The sequence below is a fragment of the Cetorhinus maximus genome, chromosome 18 (assembly GCF_964194155.1).
Source record: "Cetorhinus maximus chromosome 18, sCetMax3.hap1.1, whole genome shotgun sequence".
NCBI lineage: Eukaryota > Metazoa > Chordata > Chondrichthyes > Lamniformes > Cetorhinidae > Cetorhinus > Cetorhinus maximus.
Window position 1 is genome coordinate 68,948,921 of NC_135896.1, and position 22,752 is coordinate 68,971,672.

Sequence of the window (22,752 nt, forward strand, 5' to 3'; positions counted from 1 at the left end):
GCAGCGACTGCTTGCATTCCGATTTGCTGATTTTTCAATGATGTGCTGCATGTAGACAAGGATGACTTCTCCCCATCTTCGGAGGTTTGGGCTGTAGACAAGGGACTAATAAGTAAACTGAAGGAACAATACAAGAAGGAGCGGAAGGGCAAGAAGGGGGTCAAGAGTAAGTGCAGATAATTCTGAATCATGTAGTATGACTTTCGCATTTCCTTAAAAGTTCTCTACTCTTTTTTTTACATTGTCCAAATGTCTGTCTTTCATCAGCTTTGTTTCTGTTTGTTGAATTCTTTTCTTTCCTGCCCAAAGAAACTGTAGATTAGGGGTGCAACGAACATTCCTTTCATTAGTGGGGTTAGAGTTTTTCCTGTTTTTAGTATGGACGTTTCATTAACAACATGTATGGAAGTACTGTGATATCTGTAGCTGGGTGATTCAGAAAATAATACTTGTCGCCAGAGGATAAAAATGCTTGCAAAGTGTACAATTCAAATCTTGAGTAGCAGAAGTGGCTCTTTATTAAGCAGAACCAGTTGGAGAAATGAAAACAAAGTGCTGTAAATACTCAGCAGGTCTGGCAGCATCTGTGGAGAGGGAGAGACAGAGTTAACATTTCAAGTCAATTGTGACTTCGGTTGGAGAGAGGGTTGTGTTTTTAAAAATGTACATCAACTTAATTGTGGATTTAATTCTCATTTGAAATTCATAAACAAGTAAACTACTGAAAGCCGTTTCAAAAAGTTCAACAAGTTCTGTTGGCTGAAAACTTAAACAGTTGATTGAAAGGTTGATATTACAGTAAATAGTGAAAGTTCTGAATGTTGAAAATCGTCTTATTAATTCAAGTATTGGATATGGAATATAAACTACTCTAGCTTAGAACAAAACAAATGCAGCACATGGAAACTAACATTGCATGGTAATAAGTACTGCATGTATTTTATACTAACTGGTTAGAAGAGCGCACACACTTATTTAAGTGGTTTTGCTGATATTCTTCTCTAGATGATGTGTGTGTGTGCCTATTATTGTTTCTTACGTGATCAGTTTTTTTTAGAATTTCCTCATTGATTTTAAAATCGAATGGTGGACGAAGCAAAAAAATCCAAGGAGTGAACCACTTAACATTGAGGGATTGAACCTCAAATTTATTTTGTCCCCTGTGTTGGATTTTGGAAGTGGAGATTTTTAACTCAATCTAAAAAAAGTCAACTATAAATTATAATCAAAGGGTTTTAGATAATTGTTAAGTAAAAACATTTGAATTCACCTCCCTATATAATGAAGTGATGTCAGCACAGGAGAAGGTGCTCATTAGTGAGTAGCTGGTGAGTCTTTATATGTTTAAGTAGTAAGTTTAATAATCTCAAAAAGAGGAATGGCAGGGCAGCTGGGATCCTTGGAATGCACATCCTGCTCGGTGTGGAAACTCCAGGATGCTTCTCGTGCCCTGGATAACCATATGTGCAGCAAGCGTTAGCAGCTGCAGCAACTGGAGTTCTGGGTTTCCGAGATTGAGCAAGAGCTGGTGTCACTGCGACACATCAGCAAGGCTGAGAGCTTTGAGTGTGGCACGTTTATAGATATGTTCACCTCACAGCTTAAGGGCATGCAGGTAGAGAGGGAATGGGTGACCGCCAGGCAGTCAAGAAGGACCAAGCATGTAGTGCAAGAATCCCCTGAATGCATTTAACACTCCAGCTGATATTCAATTCTGAATACAGATGCAATGGACGATTCATCTGGGGAGTGCAGCCAGTACCAAGTGCATGGCACCACAGTGTAAGCTGTATAGGTGAGCAAGAGGAGGATTGGAAAAACAGTAGTGACGGGGGATTCGATAGTTAGGGGAGCAGACGGGCGTTTCTACAGCCACCGACATGAATCCAGATTGACATGTTCCCTTCCCTGTTGCCAGGGTCAAGGATGTCATTGGCTGCAGAGTACACTGAGTTGGGAGGGTGAACAGCCAACGATCATGATCTACATCAGTACGAACGACATATAAAGTCAAATTTTAGGGAGCTGGGAAGGAAACTAGCAAGCAGGACTTCAAAGGTCATAATCTTCAGGTTACTCCTGGTACCATGCGCAAGTGAATGCAGAAATAGGAGGATAGAGCAGATGAATGCATGGTGGAGAAATGGCCCAGTAAGGAGGGCTTTTAATTCTTGGGACATTGGGACCAGTTCTGGGTGAGATGGAACCTGTATAGGCCAGATGGGTTGTACTTGGACAGAGCAGAGACAGATTTCCTTGAAGTGATTTACTAGTGCTATTGGGGACAGTTTAAACTATTGGGGAACCAAGAGGTTATATTCATGGGGAATACCAAGATGCACAGAAATTGAGAGAGACAGATTGTGCTACAGTTAGAAATACTAAGGTATTAGGCGTGTAGAGTAAGACAATGTGATGAAGTCAAAATTAGGATTACTGTGCATGTGTGTGAATGCACGAAGTGTCGCAGATAAGGTTGGTGAACTGCGGACGCAGTTAACCACATGGAAATATGGTGATAACTGAGGCATGGGTCAGAAGGGCAGGACTGGGTATGATTTTTTTTTAAATATTCATTTACACAGGATGTGGGCTTCCTGGGCCAGCATTTATTGCCCATCCCTAATTGCCCTTGAGAAGGTGGTAATGAACTGCCTTCTTGAACTGCTGCAGTCCATGTGGTGTAGGTACACCCACAGTGCTGTTAGGAAGGGAGCTCCAGGATTTTGACCCTGGATAGAAGTTCAGGAAAGATAGGGAAAGAAAGGAGGAGGGATAGCAGTACTGTTTAAGGAGAGCATTGCAGTGATGGAGAGAGAGGATGTCTTGGAGGGGTCAAGGACAGAATCTATTTGGCTCTGGCTAAGAAACCATAGAAGTACCATTGCATTGCTCGATGTATTAAATAGGCCATTAACTAGTGGGAAAGGTGTAGAGGAACAAATTTGCAAGGAGATTACAGAGAAGTGCAAGAATTGTATGGTTGTTTTAATGGGGGACTTCAATTATCCTAATAGAGACTGGGATAGTAACAGTATAAAGGACAGAGACCCTTGACTGTGTTGAGGAGTTTTCTACATCAGTATGCTTCCAGTCCAGTGGGAAAGGAGGCGTTGTTGGACCTGGTTATTGGAAATGAGTTGGGCCAAGTGGATCAAGGAGAACGTTTGGGGGGAAAGTGATCATTGTATCTTAAGGTTGGCTATAGAAAAGGAAAAGGAGCAATCTAGAGCAAGAATAATTAATTGGGGGAGGGCAAACTTCAAATGAGTGAGAGCTAATCTGGTCTAGATAAATTGGAATCAAACATTCACAGGCAAAACTGTAACTGAACAATGGGCTGTCTTAAAATGGAGGTTGTTCGGGCCCAGTCAAGGTACATTGCCACTCGTGGGTAAGATAGGGTAAACAAATCGAGATCCCTAGATGATGAAAGGGATAAGAGTAAGATGAAGCCGAAAATGAATACATAAGGTACATGTCAGGTGGATAATACATTTCAGAATAGGGCACAATATAGAAGGTTCAGGTGGGAATTGAAAAAACAAATAAGAGAATCAAAGAGAGAGTATGAGACAAGTCTGGCAGCTAGCATAAAAGGAAATCCAGAAATCTTCTGTAGGCATATAAATAATAAAAGGATAATAAAAAGAGGAGTGGGTTGATTAGGGACCTAAAAGAAGATATACACATGGAGGCTGAGGTACTAAGTGAGTGCTTTGCATCTGTCTTTATCAAGGAAGAAGGTGCTGCCCAAGTCATGGTGAAACAGGAGGCAGCTGAAATAGTTATGGTTTAAAAATTGATAAAGAGGAAGTATTAGCTAAGTTGGCTGCACTTAAAAGTTAAGTAACCAGGACAGATGAGGTGATTCCAAGGAGACTGAGGGAAATAAGGGTGGAAATTGCAGATGCACAGGCTATAATTTTCCAATCTTGCAATATGTGGATATTGCCAGTGGACTGGAGAAATGCAAATGTACCATTCAAAAAAGATGCAACAATCACCAAGTCAGTTGAAGCTCAGAGGGGAAGCTTATTCGGGACAAAATTAATAGTTATCTGGGTAAATGCGGGTTAATGAAGGAAAGCCAGCACAGACTTGTTCAGGGGAAATAGTGTTTAAGTAAATTGTTGGAGATTTTGAGTTAACAAAGAGGATTGGTGAGGATAACGTGGTGTACATGGATTTCCAAAAGACATTTGATAAAGTGATGCACAACAAGCTTTTGAGCAAAGTTAGAGCTCATGGAATAAAAGGGACAGTAACAATATGTATTCGAAATTGGCTGAGTGACAGGAAACAGAGTAGTGTTATTTTCTTCTTAATAAACTTAATCCAGTTTTTCTACTTGGGTAATATAAGTAAAGAATATTAAAGAAAGGTAATTTTTAGTTGATGCATAGATTGGGGAGACAAAACTTTTCAAGCAAAGTGAATAATCAAAAGTTGCCACTCTACAATTCTTTGGCTGTGGTCTGTCAGGTTTAGTTCCAAACGGGGACAACACGCAAACAGGTGTCTGTGCACATGCCCAGGCAGAGATTGCAGATAGATAGATTTAATGGAGCATAAAGTGTGGGTTACTTAAAGTAGAAAGTGGAAAGTGGTGCATTTGAGTTAGATATATGCGAACTTGAATGCCCTTGTGAAAAGGGGAGGGAAATTGAATTGCCAGAGAATAGTTTGTGAATTGTGGAAAGAAACAAAATTCTCAAGGACTCTTGAGAGCAGTTTTACCAGGCATTACCAGTTGCATCAAACCAATTCAAGCAAACACCCCATTGGCAACTTGATGTGGGCAAATCAACACACACCGCCCCCCCCACTTTATTTTTTATAATTGCAGGGTTGTGGATCTCTTTTTTTCTCTCTCTCTTTTCCCAGTCCATGCACCAACACAATCCAAGAAGCTTGGCAGATGATCTTTTCTCAATTAATGCTGTAGAAGGTACATCAGAGTGGACAGCAGTGACGATTTCTTTCTGATTTTCATTCTTTATCAGATTTTCTGATCTCAGCTCGAGGCTTAGTCTTGGTACTGGAACCACAATTAACAATTCAGCAGCAAGCTTTTCAAGTTTGTGCCGTGCCAAATGGTGCTATTTCTGTTATGTATCTTCAGTAGATTAGAGCCTTGCCTAAGTGAAAAAGCTTTTACTTTTTTATTTTGGTCTGCAACTACTTCCAAAAGATCTAGACATTAATAAATGTCACAGTTCCAGTCAATTTATATTTATATTTCCTATCAAACATTTAAGGACTGCAAATTGAGAACTTGGTTTAAAAGAAGATTTTAAGTTTGTCAAGGATGTCCAAATCTAATAATAACATGAATGTAGGACTTTATGATAGAAGAGGCATTTATGACACTTAAAAATTGGCTGACCTCTAATTTATAACTGTTCTCCTTGCCACCCATCATAAATATATAATGCATGGTAAAATATTGATTCCACCCTCTGCAGTACTTCAGTAAGATAGAGCTTATGTTTTTGGTTAATAGGCTTTCAAAAATATGTATGTCAACTACTTTTGCATTTGAGATGGTAGAAGAAAAACTGAGTATTAAAATGTTTGCATGGAGACATATCTAATGGACAAGAGGCTGTACAAAAGAATGCACATTGTTTACATAAATCCTTTCTATTGAATTGACCTAAATTTTGCAAAAAGCAGTGATCAGTTCCTTTAAGTAAATGTGTGTCAGTACTTGTATAATGGCACAATCAAAATAGACCTGTGCCAACACAATATGTTGGTTTTAAAGATCTGGGTTTAGTTTATTTGTGTCCATTTATTGTCTGAGATTTGTTGAGGCAGATGTAGTCATCATTTTAAAAAAAATCTTGATTTGTGCAAACCTTTATGTTGTGGTCATATCTACTAAAAAACTGGGGTGAGATTGCCTGACATAATTTTGCTCAGGAACATTTTCTAAGGAGAGAACTTTCATCCTAGCAGTCTAATGAATCAGATTTGACATATGTTTCCAACAGGAAAGCCAAAGTAGTCCATCGTTCCACTTAATTCCCATAAATCTATGAAATGGGTAAAAATAATTAATGCTGGAAATCTGAAAAATCCTGAAATGTTAACGTCTTTTTCCGAAACTTTTGTGCATTTCCAACATTGTCTGTCTTTATTTGCCTTTAATGGTGTGTAGTACTTGTGACAACACTACTTCAAAGCATGAGTGTAAACATGTTCTGAAAGTAAGTATTCAGTATTTGCTTAGTTAAAATTTTGTTTTTCTCCCTTGCCAAAAATGGTTGCTGAAACTTGGAAGTTATAAATAAATAAACTTTAAAAGAGATGTATATACATTATGAAAGAGTGACATAGTTGGGAACAGTTCAAAGATTATTTGATTTAATAATTCAATGGCAATGATTACATATTGCTGATAGGTAAATATATTTGGTTTTGAATTTACCAACCCAAAAACAGTTCATTTGTAAGAAGAGGATTGTAGGTGTTACCACACAATTCCCCGGATGAACTGGCTGCTAATGGGACTAAATCATTATAGTGTTGCAGTAACTTATTATTAATTAATTATTATTAATCTAGTTGAGAGGCAAGGAAATAAATTTTATTTGTATCACTACCAAATAAATGTTTAAAGTGCCCTTGATTATGTTGGCAAAGCTTTCTAAATAAATAAATGTGCAGAGAAAGATGAGCTTTTCAAGTTTATCCCTTATATATCAAATTTGTGATTTTTAGCTGTAAATATTAGACTTATGTGAGCAATGATTAACCGTATCAGTGCACAACTTATATTTTTCATAACTTGTAGATTGAGGTTTAATAGCTCTAGTTTACAGTCTTTTGGAAATTAGTTTTGGCTTTGTCAGTTCTGATGCTGAACATAATTCAAATATACTGGTCTGTTGGCGCAATGTAGCGGTCCCTGGTTGAGGCTCATTATACTGCTCCTGTAGTACCAGTGAAAAATTCTTTCTAAGGATTAGTTGTGTATCAGTCATTAATTACAGTTCTTTTACAGTCGCATGCAGTTTGTGTTTGATTGGACTTAAATCACCTGGTACTTGTCCAGTGTTAAGTATGTATTGAAACTGACTGGGCTATTATTCTTTTAAATTAAAAATATTAATTTTTTAATGTGAAAATCCCAGATATAGTATATTTAAAATCATTTAGAAGCACCTGACAGGGCATCACATTTTATTTTAGTAAAATGTTTCAGGAACGATTATAACATCTGAAATTTTATCGGACCAATGAGGCTGAGACAGATATATTTATGTCATCATTCCTTTAATCTCCCATTGAAGCTAGCTATGGGTGAGATCATATCTTACAGCAGCGCATCAAGATCACAATCAAAGATGTAGACGTTGGCATAAATAGCCCTGTTCAGAGCCTGTGGTTTTTGTAAGGTGATCCAAGATGATGATTGGACCAGTGTCTACTTTTTAAAAACACGGAAGACACCCATATGTCACGAACCAGTGATATTCTAATGAAAATACACATTAAACTTCCGTTGAATTCTTGCAATGCAACAGAATGTATATTTGTAATTTTTTTTTTGCTATGTAAAAATATATGTACTGTAACTGCTGAATTAGGAGTTATGTTGAAGAACAACATATCTAGCAAGAAATAGTTGAGGCTGTTTAACCTCCCTGTATTTTAGCCTTATACTCTGAGGGCATTTAGTATTGGAGCATGTGGTTGAAATTACTGGTTAAGATTGAATGTAAATACATGTCCAAGGATTTTATTTTAAATTTTCCTGTGGTTTAACTAAGTATCTTGCTGAGTCCAATAAATAATCTCTCAACATTTGTATGTATGTGAGCAACGGATTCTGTTGCAAATGCAAATATAGTCATTCTCAACATTGAGTCAAAGACTCAATAAACATTAAAGCTGTTTAATGATCTCTAAGTTTGTATTTGAGACTTTTTTCGGTAGCAGTTAGATTTCTTTTTCCAGTTTGCTGCTGCTCTGTTGAAGATGCTGACTCTTGCTCCAGTCATTTTACTGGCATCTGAACCATCTGATACTTTGCTCAAAAAGCTATTATTCTTGTGTGGGTCTAGATAGTGAGTGTCAGCAGGATACTTTTCTGGGAGAGGGATGCATCACAGCTGACCCTGAATTTGTCTACACCTGACGTGTGCATATATACTTTCTATGAGGAGCCACAGGATAATCATCAGGTGGTGAAACACAAGCTGATTTCCCACCTTTCTCTTCAGTCACCACTTGATAGCCCAGCGACACTGATGTCAGTTGTAACATCCTAACTGCAGCCCAGCTGAGATCACTTGACTTGGGCAAGACCATTGGTTGATTGTGGTAATTTCCTAATCTTTCCGGTTCTATACTGCACCACGTGGTGCATTTACTCACTGAGCCATTGAGGAAGGTTTAGTAGAAATTAGTTTTATATTGATGTGTACTACTTTTGTGAAATGTATTGTTTTGTATGTACTTCTGCCCACCTCTGTGCTTTGTTTTCAATGGCAGCACAAAATAGTACAGACTGTAACCTCTGTGATTGACACTAGTGATTGGGCAACAGAACGCTGGGTAAATTACTTTTGCAAGCCGCTCACTTAGAGGGAGATTTTGCTTCCTAAGACACACAGATTGGCAATTCTTCCTTTGTCAGTTGCAAATGATATTGGTATGCAACTTCTTAAGCATTTCATTAGACAGCAATCACTTCATCATGTATGATAACAAAGAACCGGACTTTCATATGCGAGTACAACTTTGTACACTTGGGAATACATGTTCAGTTTTCCAAGTGGAAGACAAGGAGTTGCAGAAAACTTGGAAGAATGTATAGCTGTGTGTCCATGTGAGATTTCACATGCTTTTGAGGAGCTGTGTCTGTGAAAAATAAATGATGCAGACTATATATGCCTCCCATCCCTTAAATAAACAGCCATGTGCTTCCACAGGATGAGTCAAATGCTGCCATTTAAGCTGGAAAATTAAACTTAACTCATCCTTTTTTTTTTGCCTTGCCTGGAATGTCTTTCCTCTTAAACTGTGTTTCATGTCCCTTCGGGCAATATCTTGCACTTTGTCAGTTGCCAGCTTGTTTCACTCCAGAGGTGAGACTAGAAGCAGAACACATACTGAACATTGAACTACTGTTACTTGCCATGCACATATATGCATTTATTTACTCTATTACCATTGGACTTTCCACTGGCCATTTCTAAATAAGAAAATCCTTGGCACTTAAATCCATTCCTCTGTTTTGGTGAATGAACTCCTTCAGTCTATGTTTGGGTGTCGCTCCTCAGTTTCATATTCCTTAACAGACTGTGCTTTCTTGGAGTGTGAGGACTCCATTTGGATACGCCAGATGGCCCCAGGAGTAATTTGAATCAAGAGAACTTCCACAGCCATTATCTGCAAGGCCCTTTGGTGCACAAATTCCTCTAGCCTGTGAAGATACCTGTGGTGGAAACTAATTCTGTGAATGGACAGTAAGAATTTACACCCAAAACTCTGTACCATTAGGTGGTGTGATACATACCTGACAACATAGAAGACCCTCCACAGAGGATTGTAATTACTGTGGTGAGTAATTGCTATCTGAGAAATTTAAATTAGCATTAATAGTTCCTCATTTTAAAAAAAAGTATCTGAAGTTTCTGTTTTGCTTTGATGAAATATCTTAGTTGGGTACGTGAGGTATAGTCAATGAAGAGAAAAGCAGTGAATAAAATTTGCTTCACGTTTTTGCTCCCAATATTTGTGCCCCAATTTGTTTTTGCTTTTTACTGAAACATCGAACAATTGAATGAGAACACAAGTGTGGAAGATGATCAAAAAACAACCTTTTGACAAATCTTTTGACAGAAGCATTTGAAGTGCTAGTTTGTTGCACCCCTAGTGTAAACATCTAAACCTTTTATCTTTGTTTTGTTCTCCATTCATGTTGCTCAAATGAACAGTTCCTTAATTCGTTTTTCTCTCCATGCCTAATCTGTGAAATCCTCTATCTACATAATTGGATCAGGAAGATATTGGCTTTTGTTTTTCAATTTTCGTAGCTATTTAGTTGTATGTAGTAGGTTATAATAATCTGATCAGAAAAAATAGTTTTAATACCATAGAGTATATTGATTCATGTATAAAATACTATTTAGGGCGGTTTGGTTTTGTAAGCAGTTCTAATAAATATGTTTTATATGATTGCCAGAGTAAATAGAAGATGTAATTATAGAACCTATTTCAAACTAACAAGATTGCTGGATATGCGACTGAACAGTTACTCATGGCTTTCATTTACAGGGGTAAACAGGTCAAAACTTCAGGATATGATTGCAGATCTCAGAGATGATGAGCTGCCTCACATGCCATCTGGAACCATGATTCAGTCTAGGCCAACCTCTTCCAGACTGGCTGATCATGACAGCTCAAGAACAGAAGAAGGTATAATTAAAATTGTTACTGTATATCGCTGATCAGCAATCAGTATCTCAATAAAAATGAAAAGTGCTGGAAATGCTCAGTAGGCTTGCGGCATCTGTGAAGAGAAAGGTTAGCCATGTAACACATTTTAAACAAGTACAGAGGCAGGGAAAAGGGGGAGTGGAGTAAAGAACAAAAGGGAAGGTCTGTGATAGGGTGGAAGGCAGAAGATATTAACTGAAAAGAAACAAAGATCTGTCTAACAGACATGTCAATGGAAATAGCAGAATTATTACTAGAAGCTGCTGTCTGGAACAGTAGGGGTAGTGGTCATGATCAGAAATTGTTGAACTCAAATGTTGAATGCAGAATGCTGTAAAGTAACTAAATAGAAAGATGAGATACTGTTTCTTGAGCTACATCAGAGCTCTGGAGTAGGCAAAAGAAATGGGAGATCAGAATGGGAATGCGACAGAGAGTTAAAATGACAGGTTTCGAGAAGTTCATGATCATGATTGCAGACATAATTGCAGTGTTTGCAAAACAATCACCTAATCTGAGTTTGGTCTCCCCAGTCTGCTTCATTTGGAAGGAGCCTTTTCATGAAATATGTGGAATATTCTTTCTCCAGCCCCACTCGGATCCCCTCTGTCACCACTTTCTTTGCGGCACAGTGATGACTTTATCAGTGCAGTTCCCTGATCCCAACCTGAACTGAAAAATTCCATCAAGTTTCCTTCCAATATCCATCCTTCCCTTGCCTTCACATCATCCATCTTCAACTCTTTCTTTCCCTGGTTCCATCTCTGGAGATAGGCTATGGAGCAATATCCACTATAAGCACTCTGGACTCAGCATTGAGTTCAACAATTTAAGGTCATAGCCACTACCTCCATTTTTTTCAGGCAATGATTTGGTAGTGATTGCATAAAGGTAGGGATTGGTAGTGATTTTGCTATTCCAATTTACACCACCTCCAGATCCATCTTTTGTTTTCTTCATTTGTTCCATTATCATTTGTTTCGTCATTTAATCTGTCCTGCCTTCCGCCTTATCATAGATTTTTCCTTTTGCACTTTTCCCTTTTCCTCCCCCTTTTCCCTGGCCAGAATTTTTACCTTGATGGGCGGGCAGCCAAACTCCGCCGCCGAAATGGGGCCCGACGCCATTTTGAGTGGGCGGGCCAATTAAGGCCCACCCAGCGGCCTGAGGGGGGGGGTGGAGGGATTCCCCATCTGTCAAAATACGCTCTTTCACGCATGTGCGCAAAAGAGCGCACATCTCCCTGAGACTAAGTGCTGCCTCAGGGAGATTACTGACAGTATAAAAATCTTTAAAAATAGAAAAATATTAACATGTCATGTGACAATGTCACACGAGATGGGACATGTTAATAAGAAGCACATAAACTTTATTAAAGTTTTTAAAAACGGACATGAAACCTCATCCCGCCAGTGGATGAGGCTTCATGCATTATCAGAAGTCCGCTGGGGCTCCTGGCCTGCCTGCCAACCTTTAAGGTTGGACGGGCAGGGCCTTTAACAAGCTTAATTATCCTGTCAATGGCCTTAATTGGCCATTGACAGGTCGGTGGGCGGACAGCTGATTTCGCTGTCCGCCCGCCTTCCTCAATATTCAAATGGACCTGGATGACGGCGGGGGTTCCTCCTGCGTCATTTTACCGTCGGCGAGCGGGCCCCGACCCCAAATCGCCGACGGGAAAATTCTGCCCCCTACCTCTGTATTTGCTTAAAAGCTGTTACATCTCTAATTTCTTTCCAGTTCTGATGAAAGGTTATCCATATGAACTTTATTTCCCTCACTCCACAGATACTGCCTGACCTGCTGGGTACTTGCAGCATTTTATGTTTTTATTTCAGATTTCCAGCATCTATGATATTTCGCTTTTGTATCAGTATGTCATGTTGGTATCTTCTCATCCTAACATATCTCTTATGCAGCCATATCTACTCATGTGAGAATATCCAAAATTGAAAGGTATCACCACTTAGTTCAAATTATTAGAACAATGGTTCTTTGGTTATTGTGAAGTAAATGTGTTGACAAATATTGATGTTTCTAACTAAACGATCAAAATATGTAATACATACTTGAATTCCTAAAGATTTTGTCATGTGATGGGATTTTCTCATTTCATCTTTTTCTCATGTGGAGTGGAATCCATGTTTCTCCCTATGATACAGGAGGTCAGATCCTGGAATAGATTTCTGTGGTGATGTTGAATAGGAATTTTAGTTGTTTGAATTGCTATAAACTCTGCTTATTTTTTTTGATGTTTTCATAACTGTTTATTATTGTGACTTCACTGTTAACTTTTTTTTATATATCATGCATTTTGCACCTTTATGCATTGCAAATTCTATTCCCAATAAGGGGAGAAGGTGGCATAGTAATAATGTCACTGGACTAGTACCCCAGCAGCACAGGCTAATGTTCTGGGGACATGGGTTAATTTCCCACTAGGGCGGCTGATGGAATATAAATTCAATTAATAAAATCTGGAATTGAAAGTTCGTGTCAGTAATAGTGACCATGAAACTATCATCGATTGCTGTAAAAACCCATCTGGTTCATTAATGTTCTTTCACTAATTCCCTTCCCTAAAAGAAGGGAAGATTTTAGGGAAGGAAATCTGTCATCCTTAACTGGCCTGGCCTCCATGCTACTCCAGACCACAGCAAGCCATTCAATTCAAGGGCAATTAGGATTGGGCAACAAATACTGGCATTGCCAACAATGCCCACATCCCATAAAAGAATAAAGAAGAAGAATTACTGGAATGAACACATATGAAGGTTGGTTGAGGACCTTGGTGCTATCCCTTTAATAAATACTTTGCCAGCATTGATTTCCAAGGCTCTCACTTGAAGGATGGTAACTCCAGTGCGATACTGAAAGGGCATCTGTGCCCTGTACAGTTATGTCACAGCACTGTCCTCAAGTAAAGAGTAAAAGTGAGATGGGGTGGGTTGGGGTGGCAGGAATATGCATTTCCAGTAATAGATCTTCACTTTCGTTTCCATGCCCTACCCAGGCCCCTAACCCTCATCTTCCATCCCTTTTACCAAACAAAGATGTCCAACTTATTATGGGGCTTCAGGGAACTAAACGAGAAAATGAATGTTCAAGATCAGTCATATCAAGGGATTAATTTGTGTTCTTGAAAATTTGCTTTCTCCCCTCCAACTGGACAGGGAAAATCTGCTTTTCATTTTAAGATCATTTGCACAACTTCAACAAATTACTTTTTGAGGTGTAGTCATGTTCAATAGGCAGGCACAAATAGCAGAAAAATCTTATTTTTGAGGACAAAATGTTCACCAAAACATCAGGAGAAGTCTCCATGCAAGGCTCCGGTTTAATGTTTCAGGCAAAAGAAGAAAAGCACTTCCAATAAATGTCAGCCTAAATAATGTGTTCAAGCTCTTCAGTAGGACTTGAGCCATTGGCCTTTCAACTCGAACAAAATAGTGTTACTCTTGATCCAAGGCTCAGACTTAACACAGCCATGACTTAAACAATAGTGGATCCATGGGATTTTTTTCAATTTCTTCATCATTGGAATTTAATGATGCTTTGCTGCAAATTTTCCCTGTAGTTCTGGATTACATTGCCACATGGGGGGATGGAACCCCTGTTTGAAGGAACAAAGCTTGTTGTGGAGAATTGAAGACCAAGGAGTCACCACTTGGTGCCTTGCTGCTAGAAGTTCATTCAAGTATGCTCAGAAGTATCTTCAGAAGGGGACTTGGTTTAAAAGGACACTAGAAGATTCACATCAGTAGGACAGGGAGAAGTGAGCCTCTTGAATCGCTGGGAAATATTTGGGGCTTCAAGTACAAGGCTATATATCTGTTAAGAATGTGCCATATTGCAGAAACATGGCATGGAGTTTTTGGTTGTGTTAAGTTACTGAAGGATACCTTTTCTGTAGTTCAAAAAATTAATTGTGTACTAAGTAATGTTGGTTGATTTTTTATGTTTTTACAGTAAAAGTCTTAAAACATGAAATATTATCGTGAAAGTTATTGGTCTATACAGGAATTGTTACACTTGGGAAAGATAAATGAGAATAGAGACTACTTGAGCTTTGCTGCTGCCATGAGCATTTTGTAACAAACACTTTATTTCAGAACAAACCCTGCCACAAGGTGTCTTGGAGACATCCAAGATCAGGGCACTGGCACCAGCTGGAGTTGATCATCACCAGACATGACTTTCTCAACATACACAGCTACAGTACCACAGCACTGACTATGACACAAATTTCTCCCTGGTGTGCAGCAGAGTAAGGATGCAACCTTTGAAGCTTTGTCTTTCAAAACAGAAATGACTCACTCGAATCAATGTCAGTTATACTGCCTACCCAGCAGTCACTTAACCAGATTGAATAGACGTTCTCTGGCATTCCCATACATAGTGCAGAAGCAAAATGGAACATACTTCGAAACACCATTTACAATATCACACTCAACATATGGGAAGCAAGAGGGGTAGAAAGCTGTCATGTTCAAGGCTAGCGTTGCTGTGATGAAGATCCGCTCTTATTATTCACAAGAGAGATCTGAGCGACAAAGCTCTTGAGTGCAACAAGAACTGTTCGAATTAAAGTCCAACAGACTGCTAGGCATTATGCCAATGGCTACTGGTTACAACTCGGCCAGAATATCCAGATGCCCTTGGCATAGGGAATGCTAGGAGCATGGATGATGGGATCAAAATGCCAGCAGGTCCATCAACAAAGAAAGCAGCTGCATTGAACACAAAGGCAGAGAGGTCATCATTGACTCTAGTAAGCAGTTGGAGAGATGGGTGCAATATTATCTTGAGTTGTTCTCTAGGGAGAACTCCATCACCAAAAAAGCTGTGGACACCATAGAGAATGTCTGTCGAGGAAGATCTGGATATCGAGTCCACAGTGGAGGAGCTTTATAAACCTATTGAGTTGCTTGCACGGGCAGAATTCCAGGTACTAATGCTACACCACATGAACTCATTAAGCACGGGAAACCAGCACTCCAGCAGCATCTGCAAGAATTCCTCTTTCTGCTGGAGGTAGGGGGAAGCACCGCAGAAAAGATTGTAACCCTGTTTAAGAACAGGTGTAACCGTAGCGATTGCAACAACTATCGACATCTCCCTGTTCAGCGTTGTGGGAAAAGTATTTGCCCATGTTGCCCTTATCAGACTGCAGATCTTGGCTGAACAGATATATCCCGAATCCCATTGTGGCTTCAGAACTGGGAGATCCACAATTGACATAATCCTAGTCCAGCAGCTGCAAGAGAAACGGCGTGAGCAAAAGAGACCACTGTATATTGCCTTCATTCTTCTCACGAAGATATTTCATCATGTGAATAGAGGCTACTGGAGAAAATTGGCTGTCCTCCGAAGCTGCCCAGTGCGATCTCCTCTTTCCCTGACAACGTGATTGGTACGGTCAGCTTCGACAGGGCAGCATTGGAGCCCTTTGAGATCGACAGTGGGGTCAAACGGGTGCATTCTGATGCCAACAGTCTTTGGCATATTCTTCTCAGTGCTGCAGTCATATATCTTCAGTTCATCCACAGATGATGTCTACTTGCATACCAAAACCGATGGAAAGCTGTTCAGCCTTGCTTGCCTGATATCCAAGACAAAAGTGTGCCAAGCCCTTGTCAGTGTTGCTGTATGCTCACGATGCTGCACTCGCATTCCATACTGAGGAACACCTTCAGTAGCAAATGGACAGACACTCACACCTGTAAATAATTTGGGTTGACTGTCAGCTTCAGGAAGGCAAATATCATTTTCCAGGATGTTGCCCTACCACCCATATATCAACATTGACAATGCAATGCTGGAGGATGTTGATAGTTTCACATACATAGGCTCTACAGTCACCAGCAATCTGTCACTTGATGCTGAAATCAACATTCATTACAAAAGCTACTGCTGTTACATCCAAGCTGAGTAAGAAAATGTGGAACAATGGCAACCCAACTGAGAACACCAAACTGCAAGTCTACCAAGCCTGCATTTCCTTACAGTAGTGAGATCGTCACAAAGAGTCAAACTTGGATGACACTAAATTCAGGTTATGTCGCAGTCGTCCGTGATAAGCTGAAATTTCACATTGATAACTGGATTAGCCAAACTTTTCTGGAGCTAACTCCTGACATCTTTCAATGTGGAACTCTGGCTTTTTACAATGTCAGGCCATTGTAAGGTGTGAACAAATTAAATAGAGACTTCTTCATACATTTGCTACTTTGCTGTTTTTTCTTTTGGCATTTGAATCTGTTGTTTTTGACATGAATTGTGTTTGTAGGCATATCGGGTTACAAAGAGATGCATTTGTGTGAAAACGGGGCCTCGGCTGTGTGGGTGGCTCCCCTGGGATTCGACTCGTCAGGATTTTGCTGTCTGCTAGGCAAGAGAAAAGGCTGAACAGTTTCCATTTTCCCCATCTCAGACATAGCCTAGGCATTTCTTGACATGACAATGTCACCAACTGTCAGGTTTTGGAGCGTGCTAATTCCATCAGCATATGCTCATCACTAAGCCAAGGATGCCTGTGTTGGCTCAGCCATGTTCATCAGATGGCCCTAGAGCTAAAGATATCCTTTTTACAGTGAACTGGCCACTGAGTCACGACCTGTTCGGTGTCCATACCTCCAATACAAGGACACCTACAAGCGCATATTGGCAGACATTGACATTGGGAGACAGATGCCGACGGCTGTAAGCTCTGGATTCTGACTGTTTGAAGGGCGTTTGAAGAGGGAAGCAGAAACGGACAGCTCAACTGGCTGAGAAGTGTGCCCAGAGAAAATGGAGGCCAGCAAATCCTGCACCTTCTCAGCCCACTGTCTTCCCCTTCAGCAAATGTGACAGAGACTACCATGCTAGAGTGGAGCTCCTGAGCCACACCAAGCGATGTTTAACACAGTTGACCGTCATGACGGAAACCATCATCTCGCAAGACAGAAGGCCACCGAGATGGAATTTTATTAATATTCTTGCTAGAAGCTGTTATGAGAAATGTATTCTTGCATTGATCTGGATAGTAAGTGCTCATCATATTACAAAACTGAATAATATGGAATTAAGCACGCTTATAGTCTATGAACTGGTGAAAGACAAAGAAGAAAGAATAGCTATCACCTTTTCATATTTCTGGATGTCCCAAATCAATTAATATCCCATGAATTTAAAAGTGTAGTTTCTATTACTCTGTAAGCAAATGATAAATCAGACTTTTTCAGAATTAAATCAGGACTTTGTTATAAAAGTAATCTTTTAAGAATTGAATTAACACTTGTCTCATTATATTTGGAGGTCTTATATTTACATATATTTAAGATTGCTAGACCATTCATGGTGTTTAAAGCAAGCTTAGTTGTAACGCGACTTTGTGGACATTTGCCTGTCTAGGTAACATTGCTTTGTTTAAATCACAATTCAGATACATATCTATGATTTTGAACCTTTAATTTATTTTTCCCTATAAATGCAAGTAAAATGTTGCTCTTAAATAAACAGATATACAGGTAATTTTGGGAAATTGATGGATAGTAGCCAAATTTCCTTTTCATTTTGAAATTTCAGTTTTTATTTCCCTTTCTCAATTTTCTTTTTCATTTAGGGATATGGTTCTATAGTTATTGAAAAACCTTCAGGTTCCTGACTCTGGCCAGGTCAACTTCACAGTGTATGCTTGCAGCATGTTATAAGTATTAGGTATGCACCAGATATTTCCTCTGGGTCAGCATCCCATAGGTAGATCCCAAGTCCCTTATGATGAACATTTTTCCTTTGCTGCCAAACATCTAGTCATACAAAAGCATAATTCAGGATGTGCAACAACAAAACCCCTCTTTGTGTTCATGTAATTCTGTAAGCTTGCACTTTTTTTGTCCTGTCTTGTATAAGATGGATGAATAAACTCAAATGTGATAAGGATAATTGTAAACCAAGAAACTGGCTTATTTTACCCAGTAAAGGACTGAACAGAATACAGTTTAATTAAAATTCTTTATGATTCCTATTGTTCCTTGTAACGTAAAGTAAAACCAAAAGGTGCAAACTCACCCCCTGAATTTTTTTATTCTTTTATGGGATGCTGGCATTGCTGACAAGGCCAGCATTTGTTGCCCATCCCTAATTGCCCTTGAAAAGGTGATGGTGAGCCGCTTTCTTGCAACATTTTTCCAGTTAACTTCTCAATGTAAGGCACTATTTGCAAAACTGGCATAATCTTGGAGAAAACTCTTCCTCTGATTATTTCCACTCCAAAGTTTTGCTCTTGTTTCAACTTGAGAGAAAAGCAAAAACTTGACTGTTGACCCTTGAGCAACACACTGGGAATTAGCTAGTTAAGCTAATAATCAATTTTGCTGGTGCCTTTCTAGGCATAGACCCTCAGGCAGCCACCATTAGACTCAAATGAACGATGGCATTCCAACATTGTGTGTGAATACCGCTATAATGTATTAACAAACCCTGTTGCCTCACATGAAACACCATTCAACACCCAACTTGTCTAATTCCAGTTATCGACCCGATTGACTCTCTTTTCCAAGATACCTTGTGCGGTTTGTGGATTTAACTTGTGTGCTGAAATTTACTTAATAGCAACATCTTCATATACCTGAAACTCTTCCTAAGCCAAATAGTCAAAAAATCTTGAAATGCAAATATTCAGCTGCAAAGACATCACACCTCATCCTGTGTTTAGACCTACCTCCCTGTAGGAACCGCTGTAGTGTAATCAAGTGAAGAATACCTGGCCATATTTTCTCAGGCCACTTGTAGCATCTCAACCGCTTGCATGGTTGATATAAGTGTAGATCAAAACCAACCCTGAAATCATAGAATTCTTAAAGCACAGAAGAAAGCCATTTGGCCAGATGTTTTGTGCTGGCTGTCTGCAAACACAATGTACCTAGTACCACTCCCTTGCCTTTTCCCTATAGCCCTGCACATACTTCCTTTTCAGATAATCCAATTCTCCTTTGAATACCATGATTGAACCTGCACCACACTCGGGCAGTACATTCCAGATCCTAATCATCCGCTGCATAGAAAAGCTTTTCTTCCTGTTGCCATTACTATTTTTGCCAATTACTTTAAATCTGTGCCCTCTGGTTCTCAATCCTACCAGTGGGAACAGTTTTACTCTATCTACTCTTGTCCCCGATGATTTTGAATATCCCTATCAAATCTCCTCCCAACCTTCTCTTCAAGAAGAAGAATCCCAGCTTCTCCAATCTCTCTGCATAACTGAAAGTGCCTCGTCCCTGGAACCAGTCTCATAATCTTTCATAATGCTTTCATATCCTCCCTAAAGTATGGTGCCCAGAACTGGCCCTCAACTCCAGTTGAGGCCGATCTAGTGTATTACACAGGTTCATCATAACTTTTTTGCTTTTGTACTCTATGCCCCTAGTTATAAAATCCAGGATGCCATACATTTGTCAATTGCTCTCTCAACCTGACCTTCCACTTTGAAAAATTTGTGCACACAAACCCCCATTACCTCTGCTCCTGTACCCCCTTGAGAATTGTATCCTGCTGATGTTGTTTCTCCATGTTCTTCCTTCACACTTCTCTGCATTAAATTTCATCTGCCACTTGTCCACCCATTCCACCATATATAATAATCTGTTATAATATTCTTGGTATTGTTAGACTAATGTAGATTATTTACTGAGCATCCTGAGGTATGGAAAACAGGACCTTTATTGAGAAATATCTTACTGCGCTGGCTGCACCTTAGCTGAGGCTGCAAGAGAGAGCAAATCATGTGATGTTGCATCACTTCCTGTGATGATGTACACAGTATCTGATTAGCATGTTATGCAGTTAGAAGTAACCCCTTATACTACCTCTGTGTCCTTTTGAAGTTTCCTCCTCACAGTTCACAGTGCGTCGAAGTTTTGTGGTGTCTGCAAATTTTGAAAATGTGCCCTGTGCGCCAAGGTCTCGGTCATTAATATACATCAGGAAAAGCAAGGGTCCCAACACTGACCCTTGGGGAACTCCACTATAAATCTTTCTCCAGTCTGAAGAACAACTGCTCTAGTCACTCAGCCAATCTGATTTGTATGCTGCTTATTTCACGAGGTCTAACTTTGCTGACAAGTCTGTTACATGGCACTTTATCAAATAATTTTTGGAAGTTATGTACACCTCATCAAAGGCATTACCCTCTTCAACCCTCTGTTACCTCATCAAAAAACCCATGCAAGTTAGTTAAACACAATTTGCCCTTAAATCTGTGCTGGCTTTCCTTAATGAACCAGGATTTGCCTAAGTCGCTGTTATTTTTGTCACAAATCATCATTTCTAAAAGCTTCCCAACCAACGAGCTTCAATTGACCAGCCTGTAATTGCTGGGCTTATCCTTGCATCCTTTTTGAACAGGGGTGTAACATTTAAATTCTCCAGTACTCTAGCACCACTCACATATTGAAGGAGGATTGAAAAATTGTGGCCACAGCCTCTGCAGTTTCCACCTGTAGTTCCCTCTGTATCCTTGGATGCATCTCATCCAGTCCTGTTGGCCTAGTAATTTTTAAGTACAGATAGTCTATCTAATACATAGGAAATAGGAGCAGAAGTAGCTATTTGGTCCCTCAAGCCCGCTTCCCCCATTCTATTAGATCATTTCTGATCATCAACCTCAAAAACCATTTTATCTACATTATCCCCATATTCCTTGGTGCCTTAACTATCTAGAAATGTTTCGGCCTCTATCTTGAACAGACTCAAATGACTGAACCTCCACAACCCTTTGGGTTAGAGATTTCCAAAGATTTACCTCATGTACTCAAACCCTCTTGCAATAAAGGCCAACATATCATTTGCCTCCCTAATTGCTTGCTGCACCTGCATGCTAGCTTTCAGTGACTCATGAACAAGGACACCCAGTTCTCTTTGGACATCAACACTTTCCAATCTCACCATTTAAAAAGAAATTCCTCCCCATCTCAGTCCTTTAACCTGAGATTGTGTCCCCTGGTTCTAGACTCCCAGCCAGGGGAAACATCCTTCCTGCATCTACCCTGTTGAGCCCTGTAGGCGTTTTGTATGTTTCAATGAGATCGCTTCTCATTCTTCTAAATTCTAGAGAATACAGGCTCTGTCTCCTCAATCTCTTCTCATAGGACAACCTCGCTATCCCAGGAATCAGTCTGGTGAACCTTTATTGCCCTCCCTCTATGGCAAGTATATCCTTCCTTAAGTAAGGAGACCAAAACTATACGCAATAATCCTAGTGAGGTCTTTCCAAGGCTCTATACAATTGCAGCAAGGTATCTTTACTCATGTACTCAAATCCTCTTGCAATAAAGGCCAACATATCATTTGCCTTCCTAATTGCTTGCTGCACCTACATGGTAGCTTTCAGTGACTCATGAACAAGGACACCCAGTTCTCTTTGGACATCAACACTTCCCAATCTCACCATTTAAAAAATACTGTGCATTTCTGTTTCTCCTACTAAAGTGGATTACATTTTATCACAATCTGCCATGTTCTGGCCCACTCATTTAGCCTTCCGAAATCCTCTTTGCATCCTCCTCACAACTCACATTCCCACCAAGTTTTGTCATCAGCAAACTTGGAAATATTACATTTGGTCCTCACATCCAAATCATTGATACAGATTGTGAATAGTTGGGGCCCAAACACTCTTGTGGTACCCCACTAGTCACAGCTGTCAATCTGAGAATGGCTTGTTTATTCCTACTCTGTTTCCTGTCTGTTAATTAATTCTCAATCCATGCCAGTATATTACCCCCAATCCCACACGTTCTCATTATGTTTACTAACTTCTTTTGTGTGGGACTTTATCAAAAGCGTTCTGAAAATCCAAATACACCACATCCACTGGTTCCCCCTTACTATTATGCTAGTTACATCTTCAAAAAAACACCACAGGCTTGCCAAACATGATTTTCCTTTTATAAATCCATGTTGACCCTGCCTAATCCTAGCATTATTTTCTACGTGTTCAGTTGTCACATCTTTAGTAATAGATTCTAGCATTTTCCCTATTACTAATGTCAGGCGAACAGGCCTGTAGTTCCCTGTTTTCTTTCTCCCTCATTTCTTGAATATTGGGATTACATTTGCTGCCTTCTAATCTGCAGGAACCATTCCAATATCTAGATAATTTTGGAAAGATGACCACCAATGCATCTGTTATCTCTACATCTCTTAACACTGGGATGTAGATCAGGTCCAGGGTATTTATCAACTTTCAGTCCCATTAATTTCTCCAGTACTACTTTTTTACTAATAATTTCTTTCAGTTCCTCATTCCTACTAGTC

The 22,752-nt window shown here is 39.6% G+C and overlaps 1 protein-coding gene across 6 annotated transcripts in view; it reads left to right on the forward strand.

Annotated features, from left to right (window-relative positions):
* The window catches only part of strn3 (striatin, calmodulin binding protein 3), a 259,300-nt gene that overhangs the window by 124,726 nt on the left and 111,822 nt on the right, over positions 1-22,752 (forward strand). For 4 of the 6 annotated variants that reach the window (XM_078562851.1, XM_078562853.1, XM_078562852.1 and 1 more), the window contains exons 8-9: positions 56-166; positions 10,294-10,434. The exons of 1 other annotated variant lie outside the window; for it this stretch is intronic. In XM_078562851.1, coding sequence (XP_078418977.1) covers positions 56-166; positions 10,294-10,434 — 252 coding nt within the window. The remainder of the gene's footprint in view (positions 1-55; positions 167-10,293; positions 10,435-22,752) is intronic. One more of the 6 variants, XM_078562854.1, reaches the window with a different exon arrangement.